The sequence below is a fragment of the Panthera tigris genome, chromosome B1, assembly GCF_018350195.1.
Source record: "Panthera tigris isolate Pti1 chromosome B1, P.tigris_Pti1_mat1.1, whole genome shotgun sequence".
NCBI lineage: Eukaryota > Metazoa > Chordata > Mammalia > Carnivora > Felidae > Panthera > Panthera tigris.
The window spans coordinates 86369252-86388118 of record NC_056663.1 but is presented as its reverse complement, the minus strand read 5'-3'; the positions used below and the strand labels follow the sequence as shown (position 1 = coordinate 86388118).

The window sequence follows — 18867 nt, the reverse complement described above, 5'->3', positions numbered from 1 at the left end:
CAGTACAGAGCCTACTTGGGATTCTTTCCCTCTCTCTCTCTCTCTCTCTCTGCCCCTACCCTGTGCGTGCTCTCTCTCTCCCTCTCTCAGAATAAATAAATAAACTTAAAAAAAAAAAACTATAAAAAAGCCATTGTTTGAACTGAAATAAACTGAAATGAAAACCTTGGCACAATCCCCCATGTAATATAGATGGGAGAATGGATATATATATTGTTATATGTAGAGTTCTCCATAGATTATATGTTTTCTTCGATTGTTCATGTGATGCTATATTACACATAGTTCTTTGATATTATATATTATACATTATTTATACATATAAATATTAGCAAATAAAAATAGAAGCACTGAAGATTTTCCAATTTTATTTAAATGAGTTCAAATCAAAACTCAAGAATCTAGAATCACAAACATTAAAATAAGGTACAGGTCTAGCAAAATTAAAGTGAATGCAGGTAGCTCAACTGCTATGATGTAAAACTTAAATTCAGAGATGGAACTCTTTAAGCTGTTTACTGCAATGTCATGTTCTGAACTCAGAGAGTAGGAAACTATTCAGACATGTAAAGTCTCAAATCTCTCAATCCTGAAATCTATCAGTAGATGCCAAAAATCTTCAAGGCACATTAAAGGTTTCTAGAAAAGAAGGCTATTTTAAAACTAAGATTACTGAAACTACAAAAGCACCTATCAGATACTCTATGGCCTTTTTCACTGAGGTGTCACTCAGCATGAGATCAGCCTTGAGCAGAGGCTGCCTCAGAACCAACACTGGCTTCCTCCTGTAAATCATCCCCAGCAGAGGATTCTGACTCAGCTGGAGGACTCTCTTCTTCCAGTTCAGCAGTTTCACCAGAGTGTTCCTTCTCTGTTGTCCCCTTATCATTACTGATGGCAACAGCTTCATCCAAAGCTGCATTCTGAACCTCTGAGGGCATTTCAGTGCTGATTTCTGCCACTGTGCTGGGTGCTGCATTTGTAACCTCTGCCCCAGCTTCAGCACCGACCGTGTCTGTCTCCACCAGAGCGTCCTCCAAATCACCTGGACGGGCTGAAGCCTCTCTCGTGGCTGCACCTGTAGCATCCGGGGTATCTTCTGCATCTGCCTCCTGTACTTCCACTAAAGATGCTTCAGGGACTTCTGAACTTGTTTTCTCAGCTTCCACACGGTTCTCTTTTTCACCTTTAAGATGTAGCCCATGAAGCAAAGTATTAATTTAAAGAGCACGAGAATACAGTAGAACACTGTGCAGCCATGTTTAAAAATGAGACAAATCTGTATATACTGATAGAAGTGGTCCTTAAGGTAGACTGTTATGTGAAAAAAGCAAGGAAAAGAGCAATGTAGACCACAGGGTACTATTTATCTTAGGACAAAAGGAGGGTAAGATACACCTAGATAGTTTTTATTTGCAAAGACTCTCTCTAGGGGGATACAAAGAAACTGGTATTATTGGTTGCCTCTGGGAAGGGAAAATGTGGATCTGCTTTTTCATAACCCTTTTTGAATCTGTTAAACTTAAAAAAAATAATCTACATATATTATTTATTTATATACAAAGAACATGAAAATAAACAGCCAACATGTCATGTGAAATAGCATGGGAAAGCAGCCAACTTACTAGTTGATGACTGAGCAATCACTAATCCTCTCTGAACCTCAGTTTTATCACCTGTAAAATGGGGATAACGATAATACCTACCTCACAGAGCTATTGTAAGGTTTGATTAAAATAATGTGCATGAAGAGGGGTTTAAAACCAAAAGTGCTATGGAAATGCTGTATTTTATTATTATTACCATCAGCCTTCTCATGATTATAGTCAATAATGTTTATTGATGATATTCCATTGCTTACTGTTGTCATGACTAAAAGGTTAACATTGGTTCATAAGCAGCTATTATCTCTGTCCCTAAATAGTGATCATAGTAATTGATAATAATGGCATTATAACTGAGATGGAAAAAAGCATTTAAAGCAAGCAGTTTAAGGCAAGAAAATACATTAGAGTGAAAATGTAAAGCTTCTGCTCTAGTAGCTCCCATTTTCTCAATCAGATCAACTGAGGGACGTCAGAGACATGACTGACTGTACTAACGTCAAGTGGACTGTAGGCAAAGACACAAGGGTGATCTTAGACAAAACTGAAACAAAAGTTAGTTTCAGGATTTAAAAATAATAATAAGGGAAATGAAAGGTTAAGTTGCTGACAGAGACAGATACTAAAATTATGCCTGCATGAATGGAAGCCTGAGTAGGGGGAAAGTAATATTACCACACAAAGAATTCAAAGCCACTGGTCAGCAGTACAAATGTAAAACGTTTTCATTTATCTAATGCACTCATTCAAAACGTGTAACAATATTCTTTAGGTTTTGGTTGGGCTTTCCCTTTCCGAGTGAACTCCTGCCCAGAGCCATTCTGTCAGGTTAGGAAAGAAGCCACAAGCAAATAGTGTTCATTGCTAGACTAAGATAATGGAAATCAGTGCCTCAGGGGAAAAAAAATAATAAGTTCACTTTACCTTGGAGTGGATGTAACTCTGCTCTGGTTTTTTCTTTCAAATTTGTTACATGTTCCGTGTGTTTGGCTTGCTCTGATGTGACTGTCTTGTAAGTCTGAAAGTAAATGTGTGCTGAAGTTTATTTCTTGAGCTCTAAGATTCATCATGCCAAGTTCAAAGGTATATACAATTCAAATATTTATTTATTTTGAGAGAAATGAAAAAAAACGAGCAGTGAAGGGATGGAGAGAGAGATTGAGTCCCAAGCAGTTTCCGAGCTGTCAACGCAGACCCTGACACAGGGCTCGATCTCACAAACCGTGAGATCATGACCTGAGTCAAAATCAAGAGTCAGACAGGGGCGCCTGCGTGGCTCAGTCGGTTGGGCGTCCAACTTCAGCTCAGGTCATGATCTCTCAGTTTGTGGGTTTGAGCCATGCATCAGGCTCTGTGCTGACAGCTTAGAGCCTGGAGCCTGCTTCAGATTCTGTGTGTGTGTGTCTCTCTCTCTACCTCCCACCCCTGCTCATGCTCTGTCTCTCTCTGTCTCTCAGAAGTGAATAAACATAAAAAAAATAAAATAAAATAAAAAAGAAAAGTTCTAGAAACAGAGAAGAGATTAGTGGTTGCCAGGGACAGGAAGAAGGAATGGGAGGGCAAAAGAAAGTGAGTGCAATTATAAAAGGGCTACACAAGGGATCCTGTATCTTGACGGTGGTGGTGAATATATGAATCTACGCATGTGACACAACAGCCCAGAAGTAAATACACACACAGACACACGTGCATGTGAAAGTGGTGAAATCTGAATAAGGTCAATGGATATTATCAATGTCCACTTCCTGGTTGTGATATTGAATTATAGCTATGAAAAGATATTGATCACAGGGGGAAATGAGGCAAAGACCATATTATATCTCTTTATATTAGCTCTTATAACTACACGTGCAACGCAATCATCTCCAAATAAAAAGTTTTTTAAAAATCTTCCAAAATGGCATTTTTGTAGACCCTAATGAATATTTCTTAAATAAGCTAGGGTTATTCCTTATAAGCAGCTCTATGACCTGACTATGGGTTATGTGAGAAACAGAATTAGGAACAAAGGTTATCTTAATCATAGATACAATGTGCAGGCTTCCTTTCATTCGAGTAGAGTCATCTCTGACCTGTACTCATATTAGCCAATGAAATTCTAAAGATGAAAATCTCACTAGTTAGATAATATTGTTTATATTATCTCACATTTTAAAAAGTGTAGGTAGTGTTTTATCGCTTAATGGTAGCATTACAGATTTTTTTTTAGATTTGTATATTTATATATAGTATTCCCAAAATTTTAATAGTCATAAACCAAGCATATTATTAAAAATTGTACTTTGCGGGGCGCCTGGGTAGCTCAGTTGGTTGAGCGCCTGACTTTGGCTCAGGTCATGATCTCACAGTTCGTGGGTTCGAGCCCCATGTCAGGCTCTGTGCCGACAGCTCAGAGCCTGGAGCCTGCTTTGGATTCTGTGTCTCCCTCTCTCTCTGCCCTTCCCCTGCTCATGCTCTGTCTCTCTCTCAAAAATAAATAAACATTAAAAATTTTTTCTTTAAAAATTGTACTTTGCAAATTACAGGCCATTTTATAAGATTTTAAAATTAGGCTCTAAAAATGGAAAATCTATGACCTCGAGGGTGGAAATGATACCAAAGCGGCCCTAACAAACCCCTTCGAGTTTGGTGAGTTCAGACTTCATCTGGGTTTGAAACATACAGAGCAAACAGGGCCAGCAGGAATGCCCACCACCATTTCCAAATAAAAGCAGGGAATACTTTCCTAGTAGGGTGGAAGCTCCTGAAAGCTATAATACCACTGTGCTGAGTCAGCACCCTCCGCCCTCAGTTCTCACTACCCTAAAGCTGAGCCTGTGCGGAAGTTCACAGTTTGTCCCTGAAATGACCATCCCAGCAGCAACATCCCAGGGAACATTAGCCTACAATACAAGGTGAGAAAAAAGACTAGTGTAGGCAGAATCAAAGAGACCACGGTGTTAGAATGATTCATACTCACGTGTGGCCAAGAGAATCTAGCTTTTCCAAATCTAACACGGTGAAACACAGAGTAGAAGAAAGGCCTATCGGAAGAGGCCTTTGGAAAGCCTCAAATCTAGACTTTCAAAGTTATTTCCAAGTGATATTATATATTAAATATAAGCATTTAAAATATCCCACAAATATCTCAGACCCTGAAAAAACTGAAGTGACCTGGACCTCTCTCAGATTCCAAGAGGCCCTCGTAATAGAAGATTTTACTTGGAAATAAAAAACCGGCTACGGAGCAACTCTGGATTCAATTCAGATGAATCTAATACAGAATTTGTTTTAGTACAGGACAAAGAAGGGAAGGGGGACTTCAATACAGGTTTTCAAGGGCCTCACATTCAGTATTTCCTCCTGACAATAGCCTAAGGTTCTTGGGAGTTAACTCTTCCAACATTCCAGAGTAAAACCACATATTCTTGGGGGGCCTGGGTGGCTCAGTCAGTTAAATGTCCAACTCTTGACTTCGGCTCAGGTCACAGTCTAACAGTTCATGAGTTCGAGCCTTGCATTGAGCTCTGTCCTGACAGTGTGGAGCCTGCTTGGGAGTCTCTCTGCCCCTCCCCGCACTCATGCTCACACTCTCTCACACTCTCTCTCAAAATAAATAAATAGAGTTAAAAAAAAAAAAACACTTAAAAATTATTTAAAAAAGGGGCACCTGGGCGGCTCAGTTGTGCGTCCAACTTTGGCTCAGGTCATGATCTCCTGGTTCCTGAGTTTGAGCCCCACATGCTGTCAGTCTGTCAGTGTGGAGCTCACTTTGGATCCTCTGTCCCCCTCTCTCTGCACCTCCCCAACTTGTGCTCTCCCAAAAATAAATAAATATAAAAACTGTTTTTATTTATTTAAAAAATAAACACATATTCTTAGAGGTGGAAAGAGAGTTGGAGATCATCACCTTGTCCAACTTCCACTCCCATCGTGAGAGAACAAGGCCAGAGAGGACTCGCAGGAGTGGCCTGCTTATAACCTTCCAGTGTAAGGCTGCTTTTGCAAAGAAAGATTTGATGGACTGGAGAGGTTCATGTCTGGCACTAATAAACATAGTCATGGGTAGAGTGAGCTCCAGATGAAATTCCGTCTTCCAGCTCCTCACATAATCACATGGCCTAGTCCAATCTCTGTTTCTCCAGTGGCCTACATCCAATGATAGTAGCCCTGGGCAGTGAATTCAACATTAAGCAGTAGAAAGATAGTTGAAGGAAAGGAATCTGGGTATGAGTGAAAGCTGATAGATCAGTGGAGGACAATAATATAAGGGCATGTTTGAAGTTTCCTGGTTTCTCGAGGCTCTCAAAATTCTGAAGATTAGAGGAAGTATTTTGGTTTGGCCATTTACATAATCCTTCAAACTGCTCCTAGTTATGACTAAAAATCCCTTTATGCATATTTCTGTAGGGTCAAACCAAAATGTAGTGATTGTGTACTCTTAGAATTTCTGAAGAATTTATATTTATTTTACTTTTATTCAAAATGAAGATTAAATTTTGATTTAGAAAATTTATGGCAAAATGATTCATACAGATTTATCTTATTTAATGCACAATTATTCCATCATTTTAGCTCCAAAGTCACACTATTAAAAGCTTTGTTTCACAGTGGTTCCCTGGGAGGAAAACATTTTTTTTTTTTTAATTTTACATTGTCTATTTTAAATATTTATTTATTTATTTATTTAATTTATTTATTGAGAGAGATAGCGTGCAGCAGCAGAGAAGGGGCACAGAGATTGAGAGACAGAGAGACAGAGAGAAAGAGAATCCCAAGCAGACTCCACAATGTCAGTGCGGAGCCCAACATGGGCCTGAAGCTCACAGACCATGAGATGGTGACCTGAGCTAAAATCGAGAGTCGGATGCTTAACCGACTGAGCCACCCAGGTACCCCCATTTGGAATCTTAAAAAAAATGTATGAATACGGGGTGCTTGGGTGGCTCCGTTGGTTGAATGTCTGACCTCAGCTCAGGTCACGATCTCACGGTTCCTGGGTTCGAGCCCCCACATTGGGGTCTGTGCTCACAGCTGAGCCTGGAACCTGCTTCAGATTCTGTCTCCTTCTCTCTCTGCCCCTCCCCCACTCACACTCTTTCTTTGTCTCACAAAAATAAATAAATGTAAAAAAATGTTAATAAAAATGTATGAATAAATATTTTTTTTTAAATAATGAAAATGTATAAAGATATACAAAATTAATAAAAACTATGGCGACAGTAAAAGATTGGGGGAGGAAAGGATGAATAGGTGAACACAGGGGATGTTTAGGGCAGTGAAACTACTCTGTATGATACCATTAGTGGTGGATATATATCATGATACATTTGTCCAAGCTCAAAGAATGTACAATACCCTAATGTACACAAAACACTTTAGTTAATAGTAATGTTTTGATATTGACTCAGCAGTTGTAACGAATGTACCACACTAATGTGAGATTGTTGATGGGAGGAGGGCTGGGCGAAGGTATGAGAACTCTGTACTTTCTGTTCATTTTCCTGTGAACCTAAAATGCTCTAAAAAATAGTCTATTTGTTTTAAGTTAATCTTTCAAAATAGTTCTTGTTAAATGTAACAGTAGTACCTACCTTATAGAATCACTAATTACTAAATGAGCCTTGAGTCTGTCATATGATAAACACTCAAATATCATTTCTTATTATTAGTATTTATAAATTTTTTAATGTTTATTTTTGAGAGAGAGAGAGACGGAATGTGAGTGGGGGAGGGTCAGAGAGAGAGGGAGACACAGAATCCGAAGGAAGCTCTAGGCTCTGAGTTGTCAGCACAGAGCATGATGTGGGGCTCGAACTCACAAACTGTGCGATCATGACCTGAGCCAAAGTCGGACACCTAACCTACTGAGCCACCCAGGCGCCCCTTATTAGTATTTATAACATCATTTTTACAGAAAGTCACCTATACTTGGCAGTATTAAGAAATGGTGATTTCATACTTTAAAAAATCTTCATAATCTTATATATTTAACTAATCCCGTGCCCTGACCTTGACAATGCTTTGAGTTTTACCACAGGTTGTAAAATATATGAATTCCTGAATATTTTGTTTATTTAAACACTTACATAATATCCACCAGCACTGACTGTGACACCTACAACCAGATAATAGATCATATTTGATCCAGATGATCCAGGCAATTTGTTAGATGACATCAAGCGAAGAGATGCTAGGAAAACAAGTTTAAACACAGTTAGCTCCACCAGTTACGCAAAACTATTTAAAATAATTATATCTTAAAAAAAATTTTCCCCTTCAGTGAACTTAGAATCTACTAACATCAAGTGATTTTAGCTTAAGGTTATTAGCTTATTACAAGGTAGGGTAGTAATTCCATTTGACATTTTCCCAATCTAATTTGATTAAGTACTTATGAAACCTGTCAGCTTTATGCTTAGCATCATGCTTTTCTTGGAAGGAGTGCAGGCGTGGGTAAGGAGAAATGACAAAGGCACTGAACAATTTTAACAAACAAGATGCAAAAGAAATTCATTTGCTGTATATACTCCACCACAGGATTCATTGGGAAAGATCATTCTTCCAAAAAAATGAATTAAATATATTTGTACTTAAAATTTACATGCTAAATAAAACATGTTGAAATCCAACACATTTCTATAAATCTGTAATACAAATGTATAGGTAGGAAGAAAATCTTAATTTTTCCAACGTAAAGCCTTTAAAGATGGGCAGATATAAGCTTTTTAAGACAAATGTTGCAAAAAGGTCATGTTTGAAATGAAACTACAATTCTGTACAAACTAATAGAAATAGATAAAGTTCCTGTATTATTATGTTTAAAAATACTTACTCTGTAGTGCTAAAACTTGTATATGCCATATGCTCTGGAATTAAAATGTTTATAATAGACTCAAAGCTAGAAAGAGCTCAAGGTTCATATAGCTCAAATTCCTTAAAGATAAAAAAGTAGAGACATGTATTCATTCAACAAATACACCTGAGCACCTCCTATGTCTTTGGCATTGTTAGCGTCGTTAAGGATATAACTGTGAACAAGATCTACAAGGTCCCTAGCCTCAAGTAGCTCACAGTGTACAAGGAGGGAACAAATGTACAGACAAATAATTGTGATGCAATATGACAACTGCTAGAACAGATGTAAATAGAAGTTGCAACCACAGCATGAAAACTCAGTGAAAAACCCCAGCTAGGTGGCTCAAGGTAGCTGTCACAGTTGAAAAGAGATGACCTGGACTTTGAAGGAAAGTAGAGGAGATTGTCAGATAAATAAGGGAAGAGAAAACTGCACTGGAGGCAGAAGGCACCACACGGCATGCAAAAGCAGGAGAGTTGTATGACTGGGAAAGTGCAAGGTAACTGGAAGTGGCCTGACATAGAGTATGAGGACTAGTAAGAAGTTTTGATTTGCAGAGGGCAAGTCTTAAGACATTTGCACTGATTATCAACTTTTGTAGTAGCCGTATTGGAAAGATTTCGTATGTGTATTTTTAGTTTAGATATAAATGACCTTCTCTTGGAAAAAATATTTTTTCCACAAAAATGTACCCAAGGAGGTTATCATAAGAGGCTATGGCTTTGACTTGTAGTGGGGCTTTTGTTGGTTTAAACATACATCTGTTATTAAGCAGGGAATATGTAGCTTCCATAGTTGACAACCAGACAGACGACATATTAAGAAGATTAGGGACGCCTGGTTGGTTCAGTTGGAAGAGCATGCAACTCTTGATCTCCGGGTGGTGAATCTGAGCCCTACGTTGGGTGTAGAGATTACATAAATAAAAATAAGTAATTGGAAAATATATCAAAAAATCATTTTAAATATGAAGCAAAAAGAAAATCAGAGATTTGAGAAAAGACTTAAACACAAATACAATTATGACAGCTCTTTAAAAGAGCAATGGGGCTCCTGGGTGGCTCAGTCTGCTAAGCATCCAACTCTTGATTTCAGTTCAGGTCATGAACTCATGGTTTGTGAGTTCGAGCCCTGCATCAGGCTCCGTGCTGATGGTGTGGAGCCTGCTTGGGATTCTGTCTCTCCTCTTTGCCCCTCACCTGCTTGCTCTCTCTCTCTCTCTCTCTCAAAATAAATTTAAAAAATAATAAAAGAGCAATGAAATATGAAATAAATATTTAATAAAGATTAAATTTGAGCATATCCATACAATGTGAAAGATATTAGAAGTTTTGCAGAAGAATATTTACTTACATGAGAAAATATTTACAATATATGAAATGAAAAGTTATAACAGAATAATCTATACAGTTCGTATATATCTCAGTTCCTAGAAGCAATGTGGGTAAGAAAAAAAAAATGTAAGAGGAGAGGAAGAAAAGTCTGGAGCATTATATATACTAAAACTTAAATGGTGGTATTCACTGAGTGGTTGGATTACAGATGACTTCTCTTTTGCCTTTCTGTGTTCCTTCCAATGATCTTTTACAAACCCAAATTATTTATTCATTAAGAGTTACATGTTTTAAAAGCAAAAGCCAGACAACAAAATTTGATGAGGTACGCTAAAATTTGACCCTTCGATAAAACTGGAAGTTTTATTTTTCAACAAAACAGAAAGTACCAATAAAAGGTTAATGTCCGTGACTAAAGCCAAATTTCCAGTCAATAGTATTTCTTAAAATACATAAACAAATCAGTGCTACACAAAAAGGAATGAGATGAAAATTAGAATAAGATCAGTGCTGCTACAACCAGTATTGCTAACTGACGATTTAGAATTTTTAACCTACTTTTCCCTTACCCCAAGTTGAGGCGGAAATTATTTGAAACGCGCAGCTAACAAAAGAGGTGCGTGTGTTTGTGCCTGATGACGGTGGTGGGTGCGGGAGATAACGCCGAAGAAGGCCAAGGTCAGGGGACTCCTCTCTCTCCCCTCCCCACCCCACCCCACCCCACCTCCCGGTCACAACGGCCTCCTTATCTTCAGAAGCTTAAAATTAATGGCTTCTATTTCGTCAGTGACAAAAAATTGCTGTATTTTGGTATAAAGATCAAGGAAAACGAAGATGCCTTATTTCTGTGACTTGTGATGCAGCTTCTTCCCACCAGTATTTTAAGAGAAAAATAAAGCTAGCTGGACAGACCTTCCTCCCTTCCCACGACCACCATCACCACCTCGGGCCTAACCACGGGAGGGAGGGGAATCGGCCCATGGAATTTTCCGCAGGAGTGTTTCTCTCTTTCTCGGGCACCAATGCGCGCTCTGGGCTAAAACTACCTGACAAGCCTCAGGAAGTGAGGCGAAGTGCAGGGGGAAGTAAGAACTTCCCAAGAGGTTATCTAAAAGCCGCCGGGCTAAGCGGGACGGGAAGGAGACGGGAAACGGAGGAGGTGCGGGAAGGGCCGCGGGCACTGAGCTGCGCCGGAGCGCAAAGCCGGGCCGGGGGCCGCGGGCTGCAGGAGGGAAAACACGCATGCTCACACGTTCCAGTAAGCACCTACAACGTTCCAGGCACTAGAATAGGCGCTCTCGAGTAAGTCAAGTTTTAGATAAGAAGCTTCCAGCTCACGCCTAAACGTCCCCTTTAGGAAATTTCTGAAGACGCTCCCTTTTCCCCCAGCGTCCCCAGATCTAAAGGTGACGGACACTGCAGCGACAGAGCCGAGCAGCTCGATAGCTCCAGGTGTCCGTGCCGCCCCGAAGGAAAGCGCTTCGAAGGCTCTCGGCGTTCAGGCTGCCGAGACCCGGACAAGCCTTGAGTTTACTTACTCAGGAGCATTTACCCAACATTTACTGCGCCCGCACTCCCCAACCCCCGCCCCGCCCCGCCCTGCGGGGCTCGCAGATGAGCGTCCATCTACCTAACCGTTCCTCCGCTTCCTCACGTAGGTGGAGAGCGCACTGGTCCCTATTCTAACAAAAAGAGCAAGCTATGCGTACGTCAGCCAGGCACTTCTCGAAGCGCTTTTAACCACATACTAACTCATTAAAACTCACAACCATTATTGTCCCCATTTTAGAGATGAGGAAAGTGAGATTAAATCACTTGCCCAAGATCAACATTTCGAACCCAGGAAGCCTACTCCGCATTCAGAAGCCGCTCTGGGAAGGCCCCCTACTCCCAAAGTCTTCAAGAGCTTCGGGGCGTCTTCCCCGCGCCTTTCCTCAATTCCTCCCCCCTTTCCTCAACCTCTGGCTTCTGCAGCTCGAGCCTCTTTGGGCCCACTGGGTGCCGGCGGGTACGCGGGCTCCTCAAAATCCGCGCGCGAGGCGCCTGTCCTCTGCAGGCTTGGACGCCCGGGCCGGCGCGGCACTCACCGTCCTTCCGGAGCGGCGCGGGGCCGGGGGGCGCCCTCAGAGGCAGCGCCAGGGTCTTGGAGACCGCTCTGCGGAGATACATCGCGCCCGCTGCCCGCCGCGCTGCAGACTCTGCACCCTAGCGCGCGGTGCCAGGCGCGGGAGCCCCGGCGAGCCCCGCCCCGGGGAGGAGCGCAGACCCCCTCCCAGCGCCTCCGCGCGGGCCCGGGGAGCTGGGGAGCGGCTGGTCGGGCGCTTCTTCCTCCCCCAACCCAATCTCCAGACTGTTGCTTTCTCCCGGGTCTCGGAAGCTAGCTGGTCTCGCCTTCTTAGACAAGGGATCGGAAACCGGGAAGTCACCATCACCTGCCTGCCCCGTATTGTTCCAATGAGTGGAACTCCACAGAACAGGCTGGAAATGTTTAGGGATTCGCGTCGTAAGATGGATCTGGTTTATCATGCGGGGTGATATCTGAGCCCATTTTAAGTCACACAGTCCGTTAGCTTTCCCCAGGAGTGGAAAGGCTAGCGGGAAGTTTCCTGGAGACGGAGCGAGGAGTAGCCTCAGCCTTCCATCGGTGCAGTGGGTGATGTTCAGAATCCCAAGAAAATTCCCAGGCAATAGTTGAATCTCCAGGCAATTCACTGTTACAGAGACCTTAAATACAAAGTCCAAAAATGCTGTATATTCCTCTCTTGGATGTGAAATTGGTATTTCCATATGAACCAAAAACGCTGAACTATTAGTTTCTTGCCCCAGATTTCAATTTCTTGCCTCATTGTGGCTACAAGAATTTGTCATGATTTGAATATGGAAACCAGTAATTTATGCTTATAGAATTTTCTAAATGATTAATTTTGTGAAGACATGTTTCCTACTATAATAATCCCTCATTGGATCACTGGGTGGCTCAGTCCGTTAGGCATCCATTCGGCTCTTGATTTCAGCTCAGGTCAGGATCTCAAGGTTTATGAAATCCAGCCCCACAATGGCCTCCTTGCTGACAGCACAGAACCTGTTTGGGATTCTCTCTCTCCCTATCCCTCTGCCCCTCCCTTGCTCTTGCTCGCTCTCACTTAAAAATAAATAAATAAACATTTAAAAAAGATATTTATAATGTTCCCTAATATACGTTTGGCACTTGATAGTGTATAAAGCACTTGCACATATATTATCTCCTTTAATTCTCATTTCAACCCTCTGAGGAAGATGGTAATTATTACCTTTAGCAAATGGCTTGGTGGTAGGGAGGAATGTCCAGGGACTGATGGTCATGAATTAAAAAATAAAGGACATGATCGTAGTTCTTCTAGTTTCGAGTTCTTTTGCATGTTACAGGCACATTTGCTCATTTGCTATTTGAATAAACACTCCTCAGAGATTCTACTTCTGCACCCAACTCTAGTAATATTTAACATACTCTCACTTGAAGAATACAAAGTCAGAACTGGGTTTTTGATACTCAGAGCAGCTAGCTATCCCTAGTGATTAAACACTTAATAAGAGCAATTAGGTAACCTGTAGTTGAGAGATCAAATTTAGATTTCCAAGCAGCACAAGAAAGGGCTAGGACTCCACCAAAAAATTGGTAGTCCTGAAAGCAGCAAAATGCAGGTGAGTGCACTTACTACCTTGACCAGCATCAAGTACACATTCTCTGGCAACTAGGGGTTAGCTATCTAAATGAATTAATGCATGCATTGTACTGTCATTTAATGTGTTGGAGGCTCCCCTGAAAAAAGATTCTTTCATCAACTATAAATGATGGTGATTCCCAGGACACTGTTCCAGGCTCCTCTTCAGAATCCAGTTGTATACTCAGAGTCTGGGTATAGTCTGAGGTCTTCTGCATCACCCCCAGGTTGCATAGTATCCATCCAATCTCAGTCAAACTGTAAGTGTCTGTCAAAGTGCTTACAAGATGCTAGGGACTATGCTAGATGCTGGAGATTGGTTATAATTTATTTCACAAGGCACTGTTCCAAGGCATTATCCAATGAATAAGATAAAATTTCTGCTGTCACATAGATGTTTTAGTTGCAGATAAATGAGACACAGAACCAGCATCTTTTCTTAGATGTAGCTACCAAGTCCACTATCCATGGGGCCAATGATGGCACAGAAATCTCTGATCAGATATTAATAATAAATGTAATTAAGGGGTTTGTTAAAACCAAACTAGTTTTAACAATGCAAACCAACTGGTTTAAACAATGCAAGAATAACACACATATATAGGACTTTTGAAGCTTTTCCCAAAGTATTGTCACATCTACTTTTGTAGTTCATCCTAACAGTCCCAAAGGATATTGGGATAATGTTGATTATCCTTTTATCACCTGTGAGAAAAAACTGAGGTAGTATAATACTGTGGTTAAGAGCATGAGTTTGGTGGGAATGCAAGCTGGTGCAGCCACTCTGGAAAACAGTATGGAGGTTCCTCAAAAAACTAAAAATAGAACTACCCTACGACCCAGCAATTGCACTACTAGGCATTTATCCATGGGATACAGGTGTGCTGTTTCGAAGGGACACATGCACCCCCATGTTTATAGCAGGACTATCAACAATAGCCAAAGTATGGAAAGAGCCCAAATGTCCATCGATGGATGAATGGATAAAGAAGATATGGTATATATATACAATGCAGTATTAGTCAGCAATCAAAAATAATGAAATCTTGCCATTTGCAACTATGTGGATGGAACTGTAGGGTATTATGCTTAGTGAAATTACAGAAAAGACAAAAATCATATGACTTCACTCATATGAGGACTTTAAGAGACAAAACAGATGAACATAAGGGAAGGGAAACAAAAATAATATAAAAACAGGGAGGGGGACAAAACAGAAGAGATTCATAAATATGGAGAACAAACAGGATTACTAGAGGGATTGTGGAGGGGGGATGGGCTAAGTGGGTAAGGGGCACTAAGGAATCTACTCCTGAAATCATTGTTGCACTATATGCTAACTAATTTGGATGTAAATTAAAAAAAAATAAAAAATTAAATTAAAAAAAAAAAAAAGAGCATGAGTTTGGGAGCCGGATACCTGGTGTTTTCCTGATTTGAGTAAAATGTGGACAGTTCCTTTATTCATAGGGTTGATGTGAGCTCTAATGCACATTAGGTACGAAACATACTCAGCTAGTTGGAGGAGCAGTGGTAGATTCTGAGTTCTAGCCCAAGTTAGAGCTCAAGGCTTCCTTTACCTTTACCATATTCTGCTGTCTTTCAATACACACACGACAGGATCTATTGTATACCACTCTCTTATTATTTGGCAAGATCTAGTGGGGAGATTATCGTGTTCTTTAGGTTGGATGTGGCCATCCCAGCTGGGAAAGGCAAGGCTGTAGATAAACCATGCCACTCTCCAGATCCTTATCCATCTTAGCTAAAAGCTCAGTGCCTCTTGTTTCCTTTTTTTTTTTTTTTTCAAGTAAGCACTGTGCCCCGAAGTGGGGCTCAAACTCACAACCCCGAGATTAAAAGCAGCATGCTCCACTGACTAAACCAGCCAGGTGCCCCAAGCTCAATGCCTCTTGGATTGAAGGGAATTTTCTACTCACTCTACTGCTCCTGTAGAATACGTGGCTTTCCATTTTGGTGGCAAACTCTTTTCACATCATGATGAAACATTTCCCTAGAGAGGACATGTGCATGGGTTGTCAAATTTATTCTGTGGCAAACTGTTCCTCCCAAATACAAGAGAATTTTAACACAGGTCTTCACTATAGAACACTCTGAAATGCTCAGACAATAATTTCCCAGCTGTTAAGTCACACTGTTTATAATGCTGCCCTTGAGCACATCCTTGACATTTTCCTTAGTCTGGCTGGGAAAACAAGAATCAAGGGTCAGGGATAATTTGGCTTACCATCTAATCACAATTAGATGGAGTCCAATTGTGAGACTCCATGACTTCCTATAATTAATTGTAATTATATGGACTCCTTCTAATTGTGACTGTTGACAAAGAAGATACTAGTCTTGAAAACATTCTGTTAAGGGTCATCTACTGGAATATTAATCATACTTATTCAAGGCCTAAGTGTTATAAATTAAAAAGCAATCTTCAAAGACTGAGTGATTTCCTGGGCTCCACCAAAAGTTAGAAACAGCTGGAGGGGCTCGATCCCACGCCCCTGAGATCATGACCTGAGTGGAAATCAAGTGGACGCGTAACTGACTGGGCAACCCAGGCACCCCCCACCTTTGCTTTTCTGAACACCAAATTCTTAGGCTATAATCTGTACTTTCAACAGATCAATATAAAGTGAAACAATTTATAAGAATATCTAGGGAGACAAATTGGCAGATAAGCACCCTTTTGATGGCCTAAAATATTTAGATGAAATGAAAGGGAAAGGTAATCAAGGTAGTAAATACTTAAATTATTCTTGGAGGTCAGTCAGTACAATCCCCGTCTACTCACTGTCTCATCTGTGGTAAAATAAACATGAGATTCCCTCACACTTCTGTGTAATTTTCTTTAGGTTACTGAAACAGGTTACTACAAATTTGGATGGCTTAAATCAACAAAAATAGATTCTTTCACAGTTTGGTGCACTCAAAGTCTGAAATCAAGGTGTCAGTAGGGTCACACACCCTCTGAAACCTGTAGGGGAGAAGACTTCCTTGCCTTTTCTAGCTTCTGAGTTTGCTGATAATCCTTGGCTTATAGATGCAGGATTCTAATCTCTGCCTCCATCATTACATGGCTGTTTTTTCCCTGTGTATCTGTGTCTCTTCTTCCTCTTTTTTTTTTTTTTTTTAAGATTTTATTTTTAAGTAATCTCTACATCCAATGTGGGGCTTGAACTCACAACCCTGAGATCAAGAGTCATATGCTCTTCCAACTGAGCCAGCCAGGCACCCCTGTGTCTGTGTCTCTTTTCATAGATATACCAGCCATACTGGATTAAGGGTCCACTCCTGTATGAAGATCATAACTAATTACAGCTGCAACCACCTTACTTCCAAATAAGGTCACATTCTGATATACTGAGGGTTAGGACTACAACATATCTTTTAGGGGGACACAATTTAACCTATAATTTCCTATACTTGCAACTAAATTTATATAGCCTGTTCTTTCCATGGCAACTTAAACAATTTAGGTGCACCTGCTGGCTCAGTTAGAAGAGCATGCAACTCTTGATCTTGGGGTTGTGAGTTCGAGCCCCACATTGGGTGTAGAGCTTACTTAAAAATAAATGAATGTGGATCACCTGGGTGGCTCAGTAGGTTGAACGTCCAACTCTTGATTTTGGCTCAGGTCATGATCTCATGGCTTGTGAATTCAAGCCCCACATCAGGCTCTGCACTGACAGCACAGAGTCTACTTGGGATTCTCTCTCTCCCTCTGCCCCTCCTCTGCTCATGCTCTCCCTCTCCTTCTCTCTCTCTCAAAATAAATAAACATTAAAAAAACTAAAAATAATAATAATAAATGAATAAGTGAATACCCCACAGATACTAAATCTGAGAAAAGGTCTACCTGATATTGACCTAATAAAAAACTTGATGGTATTTGACAAGGGATTTTGTCTGTTTTTTTTTGTTTGTTTGTTTTTTGTTTTGTTTTGTTTTGTTTGAGAGAGAGAGCCAAACAGGGGAGGGGCAGAGAGAGAGGAGAGAGAATCCCAAACAGGTTCCACACTATCACTGCACAGTGCCTGGAGCCTGACGTAGGTTCAATCTCATGAACTGTGAGATCCTTACCTGATCTGAAATCAAGAGTCAGATGCTTAACTGACTGAGCTACCCAGGCACCCCTGCATCTTTTTTTTGTTTGTTTGTTTTTTTAATGGATCTCTTACATCATTACTAAAGAAACCATCATTTGACCAAAGATCCTCTTAGGAATTTAGAATCAGAATTATTCTTGTTCAATCCAGCTACACGTTTGAACTAAGATGTAAATCTAGGAACTATTGACTATGGCCCCTTACAATGTGGATTGAGTTAGAAAACAAAATTGAACAAAGAAAACAGAGACACAGACAGCAGGGCTAAGAACAAGAGTCTTGATAACATTTGAGTTCCAGACCCATTATTCCTGGCCCAGGTGCGTTCCTGTTCTTGGTGTCTGAGTCACTCTGTATCTTCATAACCTTTTTTTAGCTTAACATAGTTTGAGTTAGGTTTCAATATTTAACTTAGAAAGCATTTTCACCAGTATCACTATGTGCACAACTCTAGGTTAGCCAAAGAATAATTTACATCTGTGCTATCCAATAAAGCAGCCACCAGCCTCATGTGGCTATTTAAATTAATGAAAATTAAATATTTAAAATTCAGTCACATTAATTGCATTCCAGATGCTCAATAGTCACATGGGACTAGTGGCTACTATATTGGATAGCAGACAGAACATTTCCATCAATACAGAAAAATTCTCTGGGATAGCCCTGGTCTTCAGGAATGGCTCCCCCTGGAGTCATACAGGCATAGTCAAGGTGAAAGTCCACACAAAGTAGCCAGATTTGCAAGGCCTGACATATGGTTGATATTGTTTATTATTTCCAACTAAGGTCATCAGTTTCTGGAATTTCAAGTGTCTTAAAGTCTTCTATTCCCTTTTGGGAGGTGAATTTTTAAGCGTTTCTTTTAGTGGAACATTCCCTGATACCTGACTTCGTGGTTTCTATTACCGTGTGACAATGTTAGTTCCCTACTGCTGCTATAACAAAGTGTTTTAAAACAACACAAATTTATTATCGTTTTTTCAGGTGAGAAACCCAACACAGCTCTCACTGGGCTAAAAATCATGGTGTCAGCAGGACTGTGTTCCTTTCTGGAGGCTTCAGGGGTGAATTTGTTTGACTTTTCCATTCTTTGGCTCTTAGACCCAAAGTCTTGGACTTTCACCCCCAAAGCTAGGAATGGTCAGCTGAGTCTTTCTCATATCACATCACTGACACACTCCTGTGCCTTCCCTCCTCTGCCCGCCCCCCCCCCCCCCCCCCCCCTGCCCCGTTTATAAGGAAACTTGTGATTTCATTGGGCCCAACCAA

General features: G+C 40.7%; 1 protein-coding gene and 1 non-coding gene across 4 annotated transcripts; one reads left to right on the top strand and one right to left on the bottom strand.

Annotated features, from left to right (window-relative positions):
* Positions 1-348: 348 nt before the first annotated feature.
* Positions 349-11983, bottom strand: LOC102964278 (mitochondria localized glutamic acid rich protein). 3 transcript variants are annotated; one of them, XM_042983871.1, is made up of 4 exons: positions 11864-11983; positions 7673-7776; positions 2529-2622; positions 349-1186 (listed from the first exon to the last, which is right to left on the bottom strand). In XM_042983871.1, the coding sequence occupies exons 1-4, from the start codon at positions 11943-11945 to the stop codon at positions 741-743; spliced, it is 726 nt and encodes a 241-aa protein (XP_042839805.1). In that variant the 5' UTR covers positions 11946-11983; the 3' UTR covers positions 349-740. The 3 variants fall into 3 exon arrangements, with proteins under 3 accessions (XP_042839805.1, XP_042839806.1, XP_042839807.1); XM_042983872.1 differs by lacking the exon at positions 11864-11983 and adding an exon at positions 10823-10986; XM_042983873.1 differs by lacking the exon at positions 11864-11983 and adding an exon at positions 8419-8483.
* On the top strand, positions 3896-3980 carry TRNAQ-UUG. Its single transcript has one exon. It is a non-coding gene; the product is annotated as a tRNA-Gln (tRNA).
* Positions 11984-18867: the final 6884 nt, after the last annotated feature.